Source organism: Centruroides sculpturatus, unplaced genomic scaffold (genome assembly GCF_000671375.1).
Source record: "Centruroides sculpturatus isolate CEXI.00-Female unplaced genomic scaffold, Cexi_2.0 scaffold187, whole genome shotgun sequence".
In the NCBI taxonomy this organism is placed as follows: Eukaryota; Metazoa; Arthropoda; class Arachnida; order Scorpiones; family Buthidae; genus Centruroides; species Centruroides sculpturatus.
Genome location: NW_019385662.1, coordinates 385,311 through 404,662, shown reverse-complemented (window position 1 = coordinate 404,662; position 19,352 = coordinate 385,311). Strand labels below are relative to the sequence as shown.

The 19,352-nt window shown below is 15.2% G+C and overlaps 1 protein-coding gene and 1 pseudogene across 1 annotated transcript in view; one reads left to right on the top strand and one right to left on the bottom strand.

Annotated features, from left to right (window-relative positions):
- The window catches only part of LOC111640979 (GA-binding protein alpha chain-like), a 70,241-nt gene that overhangs the window by 7,809 nt on the left and 43,080 nt on the right, over window positions 1-19,352 (bottom strand). The window contains exon 7 of the mRNA XM_023387074.1: window positions 16,990-17,202. Coding sequence (XP_023242842.1) covers window positions 16,990-17,202 — 213 coding nt within the window. The remainder of the gene's footprint in view (window positions 1-16,989; window positions 17,203-19,352) is intronic.
- On the top strand, window positions 3,168-3,331 carry LOC111641002 (annotated as a pseudogene).

The window sequence follows — 19,352 nt, the reverse complement described above, 5'->3', positions numbered from 1 at the left end:
AATTTCAGAATATATTCTAATAAATGTTCTATTACTGTTATAATAATTTTGGAGATCCAACAGAGTGCAAAATAAAGGTCAAAAGATGCAAACTGGTCACCCCACAAATTTTTTCTATAGACAAGTGATATTTTGTACTTTTGTAATATTTACAATATGAAGGAAATAATAATCATAATAATTTGAAGATAGCATTAACTTTATCTAAAAATGTGGGAATAGAGTCCAATGACAAAATTACCTTCTGTTTTTTATTTAAGCTACACTAAACAAACTAAAACAACCGATCCACATTTGAACTTATTGGAAATTACTGATTAGCTATGTCTAACTTGGAGACAAATTCTATTGTCTAATAAAATTATTAATAATTGGATAATGAAGAACTAATTATTAACATTTCAATGTAAATGTCTAAAAAAGAACCACTTACAATAATAAGAGCTTTTATAAACAATTACAATATTTCAAGAATTGAAAGTTATATCACATTAAAAGTGGGTATGTAGAATAACAATTATTTTTAAATACAATCTTGAATTTAGTACGTTTTTCATTGAATATCGATAGCAAATTTTGACTAAATTCTTCAATAAGTCAAAAATATATCAACACCTTAATTCTCCAGAAAATTCTTTTAACAACAGATGTTAGTGTTTTTGGATATTTTCAATGTCCATCTTTGGGAGATCTCAAATAGAATGGATGGTCCACCAATTTAAACTTAATAAACATTCCAAAGCTTAAAAGTAACATTATGAAAGCATTGAATAAGATCAACAGAACAAGAATTGAAGGATATCAAATAAATAAATAAAAAAGCATTTCATTTCACTGATACATAATTAAATAAAGAAACAAACAAACCAAAGATATGTGACAAGTATCTGAATGTTAAACCTACTGCAATTAAATAAAATGTAATAATACTGAATCTTTTATACTACTTTTGAGATAAGATGGAAAGCTTTAATTTATATATAAATATGAGGGGAACCCAAAAGATGGGAAACTTGTATTAAAACCCTGCCATTCAGAATTCCTGTTAGGTGAGTGTTCAATGAACCCATCTGCATCAGTTTACCAGATGGTGGTATTGTGAGAGGAATTTTTTTTGAGACTTTTTCAACATGTCTTCCTATCTGTTTCTTTGATGTGAGAGGAATTGTGCATTTGAAATTTGTTCCTCCAGGTCAAACAATTAATCACAGGTTTTTTTTCTAGAAGTTTGGAGAAGGTTTTATCGAGATTTGTGGAAGAAATGCCCAGAGTTATGACAAACCACAACAATGCTCCTTCTTATGTCACCCCAAATGTTTGGCAATCATTTGGCCCAAAACAGCATGACCCCTATGTTTCTCCAATCTCACCCAGTATGACTTTTCCGTTTCCCCAGATGAAAAAGTCCTCAAAGAAAAAAGATTTTTCAATGTGAGAGGTGAAATAAAAACAGATGATGGTTCACTCATGCTTGAAAACGCATCAAAATTGACCAATTCAAAAACTTTTGAGCAGTGGAAAAAATGTCTTGATAAGTGCATTGCATCAAACATAGTACTTTGAAAGTGACTAAAATTCAAACACACAAGAATAATGGAATTTATGTATTAAAAAAATCAATTTTTTTTTTATTCCGTTGTATATCGCCATCATCAGAAACTACCTTCATAGACTATATAAGAATATATTTTTGAGAGATTATATTATTAACAATTCCTTTGGATTAAATTATATAATTATGATTCGAAAACAGATATTTATTGTATTTGTGTCTTTGCAGTTAAAAAGTACTGAATTAAATTTAACTTTGGCTAATTTTTCTATGTTGACAACAGTACTTCATAATGAAAAACCAAGAGCACTTGTTCAATCCAAAATTTGCAAAAAGTGAAGTCTTTAGTAATATGGCAATTTCTGCCCACATTGTTATAATTTCCTTCGTTGATAGTAGTTTATACATTTTTATTTTAAATCAAAGAATATACTTTAACTAAATCTAATTATAAATCCACATATATGCAATTGCATGATCCTGCTAACAAACATAAAATAAGAATAAGGGAATAAATGAATGAATAATGCATCAGACCATTTCTAATGAATTTCAGCTATTTACTTATGTAATATACCCAGCTGAGTGTGGGTGTATTATGTAAGTTTACAAATACAGTACAATAGTAATATTTAAAGTATTCAGCTAGTTACTCCCACCGTATTTAAAATCGACTCTAGAAAATAACTACAATTGAAATATAAAGAAGTCTTTAAACAGATTTGACTTTTGAACAGAAAGAATTAAGAAACTGTAATATGCTAAGAGAAATGATAAAATCTTTTTGTAATATACATGGTAAATTTGGAAACTTTACTGCTTGTTGGGATTGTTAAAGAGATTGTTACTGCTTGGTAAAATTATAGATTTTCAATGTATTTCCTTCTCTTACATCAATGTACTTCTGCCATTCGTGACTAACGTGATTAAGAAAAATGATACTTTTTGATTGCCACAGTGTGTGCGTTACTTTGGTGATAGCATCATTGAAAATGTTTATCCTTTCAACTGGCTTTTCATAGAGGAAAATGAATGAAAATTTGTTGGTGCCAGATCAGCAATACAGAATGTTCTGAAAGTTTGAAGCTGCACTCATAAATTATTTACAAAGACCAACATAGTGTATGGCATGAAAATGACTCCTCCTTTCCAAGACATTTTACCTCTGGTATTTCACAATTACCAGATTGAGTCACAGTAGCAATTAGTATTGACTGTCTTTCGTTTATTCAAATCATCATTTAACAGCATATACTGCAAATCCCAGAAAACTAAAACTGTGACCTTCCTGCATTCTGAACTTTTTTGAAGAATAGTATCCTTGTGATTATACTGTTGATTACAGCAAATGCAATTCTGCTAGATTTTTGTAACCAACTGGCTGATTCATTCTACATGTCCAGCAGTACACAAATGATTTAATGCATTGTTTCAGCAATACAGGAAATCCTTGTTAGTTTGAAATTCAAGGGACGAAATAATCATGACTTCAAATTATCCGAGATTTACATATTTCTGTACAATATGCCATGTAACTGATGTAATTTATTAAGCAAATGGAATATAGCCATGTATACAGAATGCTATTTTCATTAATAATTACTAATAATAATATAGTTTTGCGCAGAGGCAATATCATTACTAATGAGGTTTGAGCCGAAGTGCGATTATTGCTAGTTGAAACTAATAATAATATAAATAAACTGCAGGTAAACAGCATGTGTTTGGTGAGAACCTCACAGGTTGCCAGATAAGTTTTATAAAAAGTGAAGTAGGATTCCTCTAATGTAGTCCAAATAGTAGTAAGTTATGCAAAATTTAGTAGCCTAAAGCCCTACAAATATCTCCATCTGCTACTTATAGCCCAATCTTGCAATCCCGAAAATCAAATATATTTTATGAGATAAGAGAAAAAAAGGGTAGTCCATGGGTAAGGTCACACCTGAAAATGTGTTACTGTAAAAGCAAAGCCATATTAACCAGATTAGAGTTGTTCTTGGTCTATTGTTTTCTTACAGTGTGGAAGCACTTCAATCTAAACCAGGAATGGGCAACCTGTAGCCTGTGTCACACAAAATATTAATAAATATATCAATTTCCTAACTTAAGAAAGTATGCAGCAAAAGCTCTATTGTCATTTTCTACAAGCTAGTAAAATTTTAGTAAAAAGTAAAACAAGAAATCAACTAACAGACACATGAAAACTGATTTAAAACTAGCAGTGACTAATATTCAACCAAATATTTTTGACATATTACATTCACATCAGTAAGTCGAATTAAGTATACTTATGTTAATTTATAATCATATATGAATAAATAATTGCAATTTACTTGCATTAAAAAAAAAAATCTTGTGTGTAGCCTGCATCAGTTCAAAAGCTTTAAATGTGGCCCTTACATAGAAAAAGGTTGCCCATCCCTAATCTAAACAAACAAGTTAACATATGCATACCACAGTTTGGACAGAATTTTAACTTCAAATTTTGAACTAACCAAATTCCTTAACACGTAAAGCTCTATATTCCCAGCCGGGACAGAAGTACAGTTACAAACTAATGGAAATTCGAATTAACAAGGATTTCCTGCATTCTCATGTTCCTTCAATGAATCTCACTGTTACTAGATGATCCTAAAGGACAACAGAAATTCTTGGCTTTTTTATAAATGCTTATCGTTGTCAAGAACAGAGTTCTTGGTATTTGAACTCCACTACCCACCACTTTACCATTGTGTAACTTGGGATGTCATCTTCTAGTAACTACATTTTATTGATATGGATCTCCCTTGCTAATAATCTCTTCTGGAAGAAGTAATGAATGACAGCATGCTGTGAAAAATGTTCCTTATATATGCAATTGACACCTTTAACAAATCAGGAAATGTACTTCCCATTACTATCTGCCAGAGAACAGTAATGGAAATACTGTACATCTCCCAATGAAAATTGGCAGGAAGCACAGTGACAAAGAATACTACCAATTACTAAATCCTGATATCTTGGAATTTCACCTTCATATTTAGGCCAAAAACTTTTCAAAATGCCTCAAATATCAAAATTTCTATAAACTTTCTGGGAAGAGTTCATTATTCACAAGAAAGGGCAATGAAAGAATTGTGAAGACTGACAAAGATAAAACTCAAAGGAAAGATATGTTGGAAGATTCAGAAACAGATGGTCAAAGTTGAGAAATTAGTACTTCTAGAGAGAATAGGTAAATAGCCTGTGAAGTTGGTAATAGCAAGTACCAAGTCTAAGAAAGTAAACTGTAAAAATTTAAAAAGAAACTACAGCAAGGACTTTACAAATCTGTTAAAATTCAGAATCTGTCATCATTTGTTAGGATTTAAAATAATAGCAATATTAATGAAGAAAAACAATTTAATATAGTTGCATTCAAAGCAGGAACTGTCAACATCAAAGCAGAAATAATGATGTAACAACAGTTTCATTATCTGCTTCATATGATCTGTTTGCATAACTACTTGTCATTTATAAAGTTAATAAAACAACAAACCAGTAATTGTTGATCTCATTTACTATGTAAAATCTAAATACTTGACCATTACAGATGAGCCTATGAGGAAGGACAAAATGAAATTACAGTAGAGCATTGTTTATCCGAATCAATTGGGGACTGGGGTTCGGAAAAATCAATATTTTGGATAACTGATTATGTACGATAAAATATATTAACCTATCGCACGTTGAAATTTTTCTCCATTGCATGTCGCTTTGCGTTGAATTTTCGTTGATGTTAAGCCTAACGAAGACTATTGTATCATTAAAAATTATTTTTTTATTTTGTACAAACAAAATAAATATATTGAAAAATATAAAAACAATAAAAAATTATACTTCAGAAGTTAATTTAGTATCAAAAACGTAAAATATTTGAGTAGCCGAAGACATAGCCAAAGATTACAGCGCCACAGCACTGGCGAAAATTTAAATTTGTCGACTGGAATTCCTTCGGATAACCGACCTTCGGATAAACAACGCTCTACTGTTTTAATATTCGGCTGCGAATGGTACAGTTCCTTAGAGTTAATATTAAGGAAAAAATGATATCTTAAATATTTTAAGATATTATATGGCTGATTTAATTGCTTACTACTTGATGGATGAACTTGTATTATTGCGTATCTTTCAAGTACCGCGATAAACGTAACAATGGAAGGCTGATATAACCAAACACATTTTATGCTTTTCGCTTTAGTGTTCGTTATATTGTAGTATTTGATTTATATAACTACAAAGGCAGTTATATAACGTTAAAGGTAGTTATATAGTTACGTAGGAGTATATCACATCGAGTGACCAATCTAAGACATTTTTAAAATTTTTTATTTTTACTGTACTGTACATAATTTTAAAATATGTTAGATTGGTTACTTGGTGTGATAAACTCTTATGTAAAGTAATTTTTCTAAATATATATCAAAAGTAAACAGAAATTTTGAGTAAGAGATTGAAAATTCAGCAGAAAAATTTTGAGATTAAAAGAGTTTAAGAAAAAAAATTTACACATTATTTACAANAAAAAAAAAAAAAAAAAAAAAAAAAAAAAAAAAAAAAAAAAAAAAAAAAAAAAAAAAAAAAAAAAAAAAAAAAAAAAAAAAAAAAAAAAAAAAAAAAAAAAAAAAAAAAAAAAAAAAAAAAAAAAAAAAAAAAAAAAAAAAAAAAAAAAAAAAAAAAAAAAAAAAAAAAAAAAAAAAAAAAAAAAAAAAAAAAAAAAAAAAAAAAAAAAAAAAAAAAAAAAAAAAAAAAAAAAAAAAAAAAAAAAAAAAAAAAAAAAAAAAAAAAAAAAAAAAAAAAAAAAAAAAAAAAAAAAAAAAAAAAAAAAAAAAAAAAAAAAAAAAAAAAAAAAAAAAAAAAAAAAAAAAAAAAAAAAAAAAAAAAAAAAAAAAAAAAAAAAAAAAAAAAAAAAAAAAAAAAAAAAAAAAAAAAAAAAAAAAAAAAAAAAAAAAAAAAAAAAAAAAAAAAAAAAAAAAAAAAAAAAAAAAAAAAAAAAAAAAAAAAAAAAAAAAAAAAAAAAAAAAAAAAAAAAAAAAAAAAAAAAAAAAAAAAAAAAAAAAAAAAAAAAAAAAAAAAAAAAAAAAAAAAAAAAAAAAAAAAAAAAAAAAAAAAAAAAAAAAAAAAAAAAAAAAAAAAAAAAAAAAAAAAAAAAAAAAAAAAAAAAAAAAAAAAAAAAAAAAAAAAAAAAAAAAAAAAAAAAAAAAAAAAAAAAAAAAAAAAAAAAAAAAAAAAAAAAAAAAAAAAAAAAAAAAAAAAAAAAAAAAAAAAAAAAAAAAAAAAAAAAAAAAAAAAAAAAAAAAAAAAAAAAAAAAAAAAAAAAAAAAAAAAAAAAAAAAAAAAAAAAAAAAAAAAAAAAAAAAAAAAAAAAAAAAAAAAAAAAAAAAAAAAAAAAAAAAAAAAAAAAAAAAAAAAAAAAAAAAAAAAAAAAAAAAAAAAAAAAAAAAAAAAAAAAAAAAAAAAAAAAAAAAAAAAAAAAAAAAAAAAAAAAAAAAAAAAAAAAAAAAAAAAAAAAAAAAAAAAAAAAAAAAAAAAAAAAAAAAAAAAAAAAAAAAAAAAAAAAAAAAAAAAAAAAAAAAAAAAAAAAAAAAAAAAAAAAAAAAAAAAAAAAAAAAAAAAAAAAAAAAAAAAAAAAAAAAAAAAAAAAAAAAAAAAAAAAAAAAAAAAAAAAAAAAAAAAAAAAAAAAAAAAAAAAAAAAAAAAAAAAAAAAAAAAAAAAAAAAAAAAAAAAAAAAAAAAAAAAAAAAAAAAAAAAAAAAAAAAAAAAAAAAAAAAAAAAAAAAAAAAAAAAAAAAAAAAAAAAAAAAAAAAAAAAAAAAAAAAAAAAAAAAAAAAAAAAAAAAAAAAAAAAAAAAAAAAAAAAAAAAAAAAAAAAAAAAAAAAAAAAAAAAAAAAAAAAAAAAAAAAAAAAAAAAAAAAAAAAAAAAAAAAAAAAAAAAAAAAAAAAAAAAAAAAAAAAAAAAAAAAAAAAAAAAAAAAAAAAAAAAAAAAAAAAAAAAAAAAAAAAAAAAAAAAAAAAAAAAAAAAAAAAAAAAAAAAAAAAAAAAAAAAAAAAAAAAAAAAAAAAAAAAAAAAAAAAAAAAAAAAAAAAAAAAAAAAAAAAAAAAAAAAAAAAAAAAAAAAAAAAAAAAAAAAAAAAAAAAAAAAAAAAAAAAAAAAAAAAAAAAAAAAAAAAAAAAAAAAAAAAAAAAAAAAAAAAAAAAAAAAAAAAAAAAAAAAAAAAAAAAAAAAAAAAAAAAAAAAAAAAAAAAAAAAAAAAAAAAAAAAAAAAAAAAAAAAAAAAAAAAAAAAAAAAAAAAAAAAAAAAAAAAAAAAAAAAAAAAAAAAAAAAAAAAAAAAAAAAAAAAAAAAAAAAAAAAAAAAAAAAAAAAAAAAAAAAAAAAAAAAAAAAAAAAAAAAAAAAAAAAAAAAAAAAAAAAAAAAAAAAAAAAAAAAAAAAAAAAAAAAAAAAAAAAAAAAAAAAAAAAAAAAAAAAAAAAAAAAAAAAAAAAAAAAAAAAAAAAAAAAAAAAAAAAAAAAAAAAAAAAAAAAAAAAAAAAAAAAAAAAAAAAAAAAAAAAAAAAAAAAAAAAAAAAAAAAAAAAAAAAAAAAAAAAAAAAAAAAAAAAAAAAAAAAAAAAAAAAAAAAAAAAAAAAAAAAAAAAAAAAAAAAAAAAAAAAAAAAAAAAAAAAAAAAAAAAAAAAAAAAAAAAAAAAAAAAAAAAAAAAAAAAAAAAAAAAAAAAAAAAAAAAAAAAAAAAAAAAAAAAAAAAAAAAAAAAAAAAAAAAAAAAAAAAAAAAAAAAAAAAAAAAAAAAAAAAAAAAAAAAAAAAAAAAAAAAAAAAAAAAAAAAAAAAAAAAAAAAAAAAAAAAAAAAAAAAAAAAAAAAAAAAAAAAAAAAAAAAAAAAAAAAAAAAAAAAAAAAAAAAAAAAAAAAAAAAAAAAAAAAAAAAAAAAAAAAAAAAAAAAAAAAAAAAAAAAAAAAAAAAAAAAAAAAAAAAAAAAAAAAAAAAAAAAAAAAAAAAAAAAAAAAAAAAAAAAAAAAAAAAAAAAAAAAAAAAAAAAAAAAAAAAAAAAAAAAAAAAAAAAAAAAAAAAAAAAAAAAAAAAAAAAAAAAAAAAAAAAAAAAAAAAAAAAAAAAAAAAAAAAAAAAAAAAAAAAAAAAAAAAAAAAAAAAAAAAAAAAAAAAAAAAAAAAAAAAAAAAAAAAAAAAAAAAAAAAAAAAAAAAAAAAAAAAAAAAAAAAAAAAAAAAAAAAAAAAAAAAAAAAAAAAAAAAAAAAAAAAAAAAAAAAAAAAAAAAAAAAAAAAAAAAAAAAAAAAAAAAAAAAAAAAAAAAAAAAAAAAAAAAAAAAAAAAAAAAAAAAAAAAAAAAAAAAAAAAAAAAAAAAAAAAAAAAAAAAAAAAAAAAAAAAAAAAAAAAAAAAAAAAAAAAAAAAAAAAAAAAAAAAAAAAAAAAAAAAAAAAAAAAAAAAAAAAAAAAAAAAAAAAAAAAAAAAAAAAAAAAAAAAAAAAAAAAAAAAAAAAAAAAAAAAAAAAAAAAAAAAAAAAAAAAAAAAAAAAAAAAAAAAAAAAAAAAAAAAAAAAAAAAAAAAAAAAAAAAAAAAAAAAAAAAAAAAAAAAAAAAAAAAAAAAAAAAAAAAAAAAAAAAAAAAAAAAAAAAAAAAAAAAAAAAAAAAAAAAAAAAAAAAAAAAAAAAAAAAAAAAAAAAAAAAAAAAAAAAAAAAAAAAAAAAAAAAAAAAAAAAAAAAAAAAAAAAAAAAAAAAAAAAAAAAAAAAAAAAAAAAAAAAAAAAAAAAAAAAAAAAAAAAAAAAAAAAAAAAAAAAAAAAAAAAAAAAAAAAAAAAAAAAAAAAAAAAAAAAAAAAAAAAAAAAAAAAAAAAAAAAAAAAAAAAAAAAAAAAAAAAAAAAAAAAAAAAAAAAAAAAAAAAAAAAAAAAAAAAAAAAAAAAAAAAAAAAAAAAAAAAAAAAAAAAAAAAAAAAAAAAAAAAAAAAAAAAAAAAAAAAAAAAAAAAAAAAAAAAAAAAAAAAAAAAAAAAAAAAAAAAAAAAAAAAAAAAAAAAAAAAAAAAAAAAAAAAAAAAAAAAAAAAAAAAAAAAAAAAAAAAAAAAAAAAAAAAAAAAAAAAAAAAAAAAAAAAAAAAAAAAAAAAAAAAAAAAAAAAAAAAAAAAAAAAAAAAAAAAAAAAAAAAAAAAAAAAAAAAAAAAAAAAAAAAAAAAAAAAAAAAAAAAAAAAAAAAAAAAAAAAAAAAAAAAAAAAAAAAAAAAAAAAAAAAAAAAAAAAAAAAAAAAAAAAAAAAAAAAAAAAAAAAAAAAAAAAAAAAAAAAAAAAAAAAAAAAAAAAAAAAAAAAAAAAAAAAAAAAAAAAAAAAAAAAAAAAAAAAAAAAAAAAAAAAAAAAAAAAAAAAAAAAAAAAAAAAAAAAAAAAAAAAAAAAAAAAAAAAAAAAAAAAAAAAAAAAAAAAAAAAAAAAAAAAAAAAAAAAAAAAAAAAAAAAAAAAAAAAAAAAAAAAAAAAAAAAAAAAAAAAAAAAAAAAAAAAAAAAAAAAAAAAAAAAAAAAAAAAAAAAAAAAAAAAAAAAAAAAAAAAAAAAAAAAAAAAAAAAAAAAAAAAAAAAAAAAAAAAAAAAAAAAAAAAAAAAAAAAAAAAAAAAAAAAAAAAAAAAAAAAAAAAAAAAAAAAAAAAAAAAAAAAAAAAAAAAAAAAAAAAAAAAAAAAAAAAAAAAAAAAAAAAAAAAAAAAAAAAAAAAAAAAAAAAAAAAAAAAAAAAAAAAAAAAAAAAAAAAAAAAAAAAAAAAAAAAAAAAAAAAAAAAAAAAAAAAAAAAAAAAAAAAAAAAAAAAAAAAAAAAAAAAAAAAAAAAAAAAAAAAAAAAAAAAAAAAAAAAAAAAAAAAAAAAAAAAAAAAAAAAAAAAAAAAAAAAAAAAAAAAAAAAAAAAAAAAAAAAAAAAAAAAAAAAAAAAAAAAAAAAAAAAAAAAAAAAAAAAAAAAAAAAAAAAAAAAAAAAAAAAAAAAAAAAAAAAAAAAAAAAAAAAAAAAAAAAAAAAAAAAAAAAAAAAAAAAAAAAAAAAAAAAAAAAAAAAAAAAAAAAAAAAAAAAAAAAAAAAAAAAAAAAAAAAAAAAAAAAAAAAAAAAAAAAAAAAAAAAAAAAAAAAAAAAAAAAAAAAAAAAAAAAAAAAAAAAAAAAAAAAAAAAAAAAAAAAAAAAAAAAAAAAAAAAAAAAAAAAAAAAAAAAAAAAAAAAAAAAAAAAAAAAAAAAAAAAAAAAAAAAAAAAAAAAAAAAAAAAAAAAAAAAAAAAAAAAAAAAAAAAAAAAAAAAAAAAAAAAAAAAAAAAAAAAAAAAAAAAAAAAAAAAAAAAAAAAAAAAAAAAAAAAAAAAAAAAAAAAAAAAAAAAAAAAAAAAAAAAAAAAAAAAAAAAAAAAAAAAAAAAAAAAAAAAAAAAAAAAAAAAAAAAAAAAAAAAAAAAAAAAAAAAAAAAAAAAAAAAAAAAAAAAAAAAAAAAAAAAAAAAAAAAAAAAAAAAAAAAAAAAAAAAAAAAAAAAAAAAAAAAAAAAAAAAAAAAAAAAAAAAAAAAAAAAAAAAAAAAAAAAAAAAAAAAAAAAAAAAAAAAAAAAAAAAAAAAAAAAAAAAAAAAAAAAAAAAAAAAAAAAAAAAAAAAAAAAAAAAAAAAAAAAAAAAAAAAAAAAAAAAAAAAAAAAAAAAAAAAAAAAAAAAAAAAAAAAAAAAAAAAAAAAAAAAAAAAAAAAAAAAAAAAAAAAAAAAAAAAAAAAAAAAAAAAAAAAAAAAAAAAAAAAAAAAAAAAAAAAAAAAAAAAAAAAAAAAAAAAAAAAAAAAAAAAAAAAAAAAAAAAAAAAAAAAAAAAAAAAAAAAAAAAAAAAAAAAAAAAAAAAAAAAAAAAAAAAAAAAAAAAAAAAAAAAAAAAAAAAAAAAAAAAAAAAAAAAAAAAAAAAAAAAAAAAAAAAAAAAAAAAAAAAAAAAAAAAAAAAAAAAAAAAAAAAAAAAAAAAAAAAAAAAAAAAAAAAAAAAAAAAAAAAAAAAAAAAAAAAAAAAAAAAAAAAAAAAAAAAAAAAAAAAAAAAAAAAAAAAAAAAAAAAAAAAAAAAAAAAAAAAAAAAAAAAAAAAAAAAAAAAAAAAAAAAAAAAAAAAAAAAAAAAAAAAAAAAAAAAAAAAAAAAAAAAAAAAAAAAAAAAAAAAAAAAAAAAAAAAAAAAAAAAAAAAAAAAAAAAAAAAAAAAAAAAAAAAAAAAAAAAAAAAAAAAAAAAAAAAAAAAAAAAAAAAAAAAAAAAAAAAAAAAAAAAAAAAAAAAAAAAAAAAAAAAAAAAAAAAAAAAAAAAAAAAAAAAAAAAAAAAAAAAAAAAAAAAAAAAAAAAAAAAAAAAAAAAAAAAAAAAAAAAAAAAAAAAAAAAAAAAAAAAAAAAAAAAAAAAAAAAAAAAAAAAAAAAAAAAAAAAAAAAAAAAAAAAAAAAAAAAAAAAAAAAAAAAAAAAAAAAAAAAAAAAAAAAAAAAAAAAAAAAAAAAAAAAAAAAAAAAAAAAAAAAAAAAAAAAAAAAAAAAAAAAAAAAAAAAAAAAAAAAAAAAAAAAAAAAAAAAAAAAAAAAAAAAAAAAAAAAAAAAAAAAAAAAAAAAAAAAAAAAAAAAAAAAAAAAAAAAAAAAAAAAAAAAAAAAAAAAAAAAAAAAAAAAAAAAAAAAAAAAAAAAAAAAAAAAAAAAAAAAAAAAAAAAAAAAAAAAAAAAAAAAAAAAAAAAAAAAAAAAAAAAAAAAAAAAAAAAAAAAAAAAAAAAAAAAAAAAAAAAAAAAAAAAAAAAAAAAAAAAAAAAAAAAAAAAAAAAAAAAAAAAAAAAAAAAAAAAAAAAAAAAAAAAAAAAAAAAAAAAAAAAAAAAAAAAAAAAAAAAAAAAAAAAAAAAAAAAAAAAAAAAAAAAAAAAAAAAAAAAAAAAAAAAAAAAAAAAAAAAAAAAAAAAAAAAAAAAAAAAAAAAAAAAAAAAAAAAAAAAAAAAAAAAAAAAAAAAAAAAAAAAAAAAAAAAAAAAAAAAAAAAAAAAAAAAAAAAAAAAAAAAAAAAAAAAAAAAAAAAAAAAAAAAAAAAAAAAAAAAAAAAAAAAAAAAAAAAAAAAAAAAAAAAAAAAAAAAAAAAAAAAAAAAAAAAAAAAAAAAAAAAAAAAAAAAAAAAAAAAAAAAAAAAAAAAAAAAAAAAAAAAAAAAAAAAAAAAAAAAAAAAAAAAAAAAAAAAAAAAAAAAAAAAAAAAAAAAAAAAAAAAAAAAAAAAAAAAAAAAAAAAAAAAAAAAAAAAAAAAAAAAAAAAAAAAAAAAAAAAAAAAAAAAAAAAAAAAAAAAAAAAAAAAAAAAAAAAAAAAAAAAAAAAAAAAAAAAAAAAAAAAAAAAAAAAAAAAAAAAAAAAAAAAAAAAAAAAAAAAAAAAAAAAAAAAAAAAAAAAAAAAAAAAAAAAAAAAAAAAAAAAAAAAAAAAAAAAAAAAAAAAAAAAAAAAAAAAAAAAAAAAAAAAAAAAAAAAAAAAAAAAAAAAAAAAAAAAAAAAAAAAAAAAAAAAAAAAAAAAAAAAAAAAAAAAAAAAAAAAAAAAAAAAAAAAAAAAAAAAAAAAAAAAAAAAAAAAAAAAAAAAAAAAAAAAAAAAAAAAAAAAAAAAAAAAAAAAAAAAAAAAAAAAAAAAAAAAAAAAAAAAAAAAAAAAAAAAAAAAAAAAAAAAAAAAAAAAAAAAAAAAAAAAAAAAAAAAAAAAAAAAAAAAAAAAAAAAAAAAAAAAAAAAAAAAAAAAAAAAAAAAAAAAAAAAAAAAAAAAAAAAAAAAAAAAAAAAAAAAAAAAAAAAAAAAAAAAAAAAAAAAAAAAAAAAAAAAAAAAAAAAAAAAAAAAAAAAAAAAAAAAAAAAAAAAAAAAAAAAAAAAAAAAAAAAAAAAAAAAAAAAAAAAAAAAAAAAAAAAAAAAAAAAAAAAAAAAAAAAAAAAAAAAAAAAAAAAAAAAAAAAAAAAAAAAAAAAAAAAAAAAAAAAAAAAAAAAAAAAAAAAAAAAAAAAAAAAAAAAAAAAAAAAAAAAAAAAAAAAAAAAAAAAAAAAAAAAAAAAAAAAAAAAAAAAAAAAAAAAAAAAAAAAAAAAAAAAAAAAAAAAAAAAAAAAAAAAAAAAAAAAAAAAAAAAAAAAAAAAAAAAAAAAAAAAAAAAAAAAAAAAAAAAAAAAAAAAAAAAAAAAAAAAAAAAAAAAAAAAAAAAAAAAAAAAAAAAAAAAAAAAAAAAAAAAAAAAAAAAAAAAAAAAAAAAAAAAAAAAAAAAAAAAAAAAAAAAAAAAAAAAAAAAAAAAAAAAAAAAAAAAAAAAAAAAAAAAAAAAAAAAAAAAAAAAAAAAAAAAAAAAAAAAAAAAAAAAAAAAAAAAAAAAAAAAAAAAAAAAAAAAAAAAAAAAAAAAAAAAAAAAAAAAAAAAAAAAAAAAAAAAAAAAAAAAAAAAAAAAAAAAAAAAAAAAAAAAAAAAAAAAAAAAAAAAAAAAAAAAAAAAAAAAAAAAAAAAAAAAAAAAAAAAAAAAAAAAAAAAAAAAAAAAAAAAAAAAAAAAAAAAAAAAAAAAAAAAAAAAAAAAAAAAAAAAAAAAAAAAAAAAAAAAAAAAAAAAAAAAAAAAAAAAAAAAAAAAAAAAAAAAAAAAAAAAAAAAAAAAAAAAAAAAAAAAAAAAAAAAAAAAAAAAAAAAAAAAAAAAAAAAAAAAAAAAAAAAAAAAAAAAAAAAAAAAAAAAAAAAAAAAAAAAAAAAAAAAAAAAAAAAAAAAAAAAAAAAAAAAAAAAAAAAAAAAAAAAAAAAAAAAAAAAAAAAAAAAAAAAAAAAAAAAAAAAAAAAAAAAAAAAAAAAAAAAAAAAAAAAAAAAAAAAAAAAAAAAAAAAAAAAAAAAAAAAAAAAAAAAAAAAAAAAAAAAAAAAAAAAAAAAAAAAAAAAAAAAAAAAAAAAAAAAAAAAAAAAAAAAAAAAAAAAAAAAAAAAAAAAAAAAAAAAAAAAAAAAAAAAAAAAAAAAAAAAAAAAAAAAAAAAAAAAAAAAAAAAAAAAAAAAAAAAAAAAAAAAAAAAAAAAAAAAAAAAAAAAAAAAAAAAAAAAAAAAAAAAAAAAAAAAAAAAAAAAAAAAAAAAAAAAAAAAAAAAAAAAAAAAAAAAAAAAAAAAAAAAAAAAAAAAAAAAAAAAAAAAAAAAAAAAAAAAAAAAAAAAAAAAAAAAAAAAAAAAAAAAAAAAAAAAAAAAAAAAAAAAAAAAAAAAAAAAAAAAAAAAAAAAAAAAAAAAAAAAAAAAAAAAAAAAAAAAAAAAAAAAAAAAAAAAAAAAAAAAAAAAAAAAAAAAAAAAAAAAAAAAAAAAAAAAAAAAAAAAAAAAAAAAAAAAAAAAAAAAAAAAAAAAAAAAAAAAAAAAAAAAAAAAAAAAAAAAAAAAAAAAAAAAAAAAAAAAAAAAAAAAAAAAAAAAAAAAAAAAAAAAAAAAAAAAAAAAAAAAAAAAAAAAAAAAAAAAAAAAAAAAAAAAAAAAAAAAAAAAAAAAAAAAAAAAAAAAAAAAAAAAAAAAAAAAAAAAAAAAAAAAAAAAAAAAAAAAAAAAAAAAAAAAAAAAAAAAAAAAAAAAAAAAAAAAAAAAAAAAAAAAAAAAAAAAAAAAAAAAAAAAAAAAAAAAAAAAAAAAAAAAAAAAAAAAAAAAAAAAAAAAAAATACAGTGGTACCTCAGGTTACGAATGCCCCAGCATACGAAATTTTCGGGATACGACATGAAATTCGAACATATTTTTGCTCCACGATATGAACAAAAACTCACCATACAACGTTACATTAGTTCACATTTTTCATTTGTTTTTCTTACTACAGTTATTTTTTTTAATGTATTACTTGGCTTTAATTTGAGTATGTTTTTCGCGTTGGAACNTTTTTTTATTTTGTACAAACAAAATAAATATATTGAAAAATATAAAAACAATAAAAAATTATACTTCAGAAGTTAATTTAGTATCAAAAACGTAAAATATTTGAGTAGCCCAAGACATAACCAAAGATTGAAGCACCACAGCACTGGCAAAAATTTAAATTTGCCGACTGGAATTCTTTCGGATAATTGACTTTTGGATAAACGACACTATACTGTATTCTAATATTCTGTATTACTGTAAGTGTAACATATATTCAAGTGTATAAAAAAATCTGTTAATCTTGAATTTCAGTATGTAAATGCAACCTTTACTTTATAAATTTGAGTAAACTGTTTATAAAGCTCAGATATATCAAAAGTTGATTATGAAATACATTTAAAACCATTTAGTTTATTCACTTACACACAAGATTAAATGATTAGAATGTTTATGTTATTTTTGTTCATAAATAAGCTCTGTATTTAAGTAATTAAATCAGGCATTTAACATGTATGCAAATTTATTTCTCCAAATTCCTCAAAAGTGTACAACTATGTACTTTTTTGTAAATCGAAATGTAAAGATTTTTTGTTAAACCTTATTACTTCCAGGCTTTCCAGTCCATCCTCACAGGTATCAACAAAATAGCAACAGAAAATAACTCAAATTCAATATGAGATGTTAGAATTTAAGACATGCTTTCTGTTGCTATTGTGTTGATAGCCAAGAGGATAGGCCGGAAAACCCAAGTACTGAGGTTTAACAAAAATTTTTCCATCTTGATATAAAAAGAGACAGATACTGTATAGGGTCTTCTAAAGCAAATGCTACCATTTTAAATTATTGTGATTATGTTAATTATCACCCAAGAACATTGTAATACACTTTAAAACATTGAAGAATTGTCCAACTTTCACAAGTTCTCAACGCGTGCACCTAGAATCATGTAGCACATATCCAATCGATACTCAAATTCCTCCTAGGCTTTCTATGGTATATTCATTGAGACTCCTCACATAGCAGCACATTTCTACAGCTACTGCAGCTTACTCATGAGTGATTTGACTTTCTAGGATAGGTTTTTCACTTTCATAAAATGCCTTCTCTATTGCAGAGCACCATTTTCATCTACAGTGCTTTCCATAGGTAGTAAATGACAAGATGTTTGAATGCAGATAAGAGATGAAACTCAAGACAGTTACTCTTTATCAATTGGTGTATATTGCACACTTCTTGGACAACAGTTAACATAATTACAGTAATTTAAAGTGATAGCATTCATATTGGACAATGCTGTGTGTGAGATATTCAATATTAGATGAGAAAGTTTGGTCTAATAATCAAATGAACCAATCAATTGTCAGATTATTATTCATTGGTAATTAATTCTGTTCATTTGCAAATAATTTGAGCTTTCATTTATACTTGTTAAATGTAATACTCTAACACTACAACTTAAGCTACGTCATCTTATTTGTTATATAATGGTGCAAATAATTTTAATTTAAAATAATTCCCACTTATTTTAAATTAAATTATAAAATAATTTTTCTTATAATGATGCATTGGTAGATTAAACACTCACCGACAAATTTACATTTGCGAAGTAATTCGAGATGGGTCCAAAAGAAATCACCTGGATCGTAAGGCACCTTTTTAACAAAATCAGCGTGACTTAATTCGGACAATTCTTTCCCGGTAATATTCCACGAGTCCATATTGACCCCTTGCAGGTTGAACTGTTGAACAGCCCACTTAATCCAATGCTGTACATGATCTTGCGTCCAATTCAACGGTTCTAAAATAACGATTTCGAAGAATTGTGATCTTTTTCTATAATCTATAATTAGCTTTCTTACACTCATGACTGAACATAAAGAGCAAATACAATTTATTTGGCATGCTATCAAATGATTTCAATATTCAAATGAGTCAAAAATTTACAGTTTATTCGGAATTAAAATAAAGGAAAATAAAAATAAAAAACTGAAAGTGCCGCATCAATTTAATATTAAGCAAACTAATATAACTAAGAAAAAATGAATAAATTGTATGGTTATCTAATAATTAATTAAAATAAAATTTTCTTATTATTTTAAACATTCAATTATATTTTAATTAAATACAGATTAATAGCACTTGAGGCTAGACATAACTGCTGCAAATAGAATAATGCTTGAGTATACTAAGTTGCCATATTAAAAAATACTAGAATCATGCCAAAATTCCAAACTAACACCAGCTTTAAAGATTCACAAATCACAACTCGACACACAACTTTGAGTTATATGTCCTTAAATTATGATTTGAGAGTCTAAGACAGGCTGCTAAATAATCCTGGAATGCTCCCAATATTTCTTTAAAAAACAACTTAATATCAAACATATGATATTAAATGAACATTCAATAATTAATGAAATTTAAAATACACTGTTCACATTTTTTATGATCCCTTCACCTACATGTACTGTACTATGTTTCATGGTAAATATTTTAACAAACAAAGACAAAATAAAAAAAAATTATTTTTTTAGATCTAAGCCCAGGTAATGGTAAAAATAACGAATAAAAAGCATATAATTATAAACAAACATACAGAACAGTTATTAAATCAATCAAATAAAAATTATTTCCTACTGCAGTTCACAATAAATTTAGATATATTAAATTTTTGCTTCCTTCTTCAACTTATTTTAACTATTTTTAAGTGGAAATATACCAAAATTATATATTAAATTAGCTTTATTATAGCCCAACATTTCAGCAATTGTTTGGCAATATCAAAATTATATAAATTAAAAAGTTTTGAGTTACTAAAACAAACTATTTATCAATATAGGACAACTGTCTTTCTTTATGACAATGTGTAAAGTAGAAACCTAAATAACATTTTTTAAAAATTAACAAACAAATCTTAAACAACAACTAGGAAGTCTTAAAAAAAAATTATACACACACATTTGATAAAAGAGTGTCTATATTATTTTTTGTAAGCTAATATAATACATAATAAATAAATAAATTATCAATATGTTTTTATGGTTATATCACTAAATATATACATTTTTGCAGTTCACTATTCACTAGATAAAACAGAAAATTTAGATTTATCAAATGTAATGCAAATTGTACTGACTTATTAACACTGCATACATTAAATTAAGAACATTATCACATTCAAACATTAACCTTACCACCAGCACACGTTAATTCAGTCTTAAAAAATGTTTTCAAAGTGTGCTGGTGTTAAATTAAGGTTAATGTTTGTCAAGCTTTTATGAATAATAAGAACAATATCTTCTAACGAATTACAGTTTTTCTAGTAACATAACTAAACCACAAAATGGCCACACTCAGAATAGCAAACAGTCAATTTATAAAGACTCATTCTTGAAAATATATTTGAATGAAAATTAAATCCAGGCAATTCTACCAAATTCCTCACATACAGAAAGTTTTTTACTTTTATAATTAACACAAATAATAAATAAATTATTAATTATATAGTTCCATTTAGTTATATAAGTTAACAATTTTCAAATTTTCATTACAAAGCCTTAAATGATTACATATACATATATTTGCTAATATCTACCATATATCATATTACTATTATTTATAATAATCATAAAATCTGCAAAACCATATAATATATCTCTTGTATTTTTGTGTATATATATCTCCAAGAAAATAATTTGGATTATAACAAAAATTTGAAATCTTCAAGTCAAAATCAACAAACACATCTCTAAACCAGTTTGGTTTACAGATATGTCTAATAATGCAAAATAACAATACAAAGAAAGCTCTTTAACAAGGATAAGAAAATTGTTAGAAAATAGATGTAAAATTTAAAAAATTCAATAGATCTTCAGATATATTTTATACTTCTCACTTTATGAACTAAACATTACAAAATTGTTCTAAAAGGAATAAGAAAGGATGTAT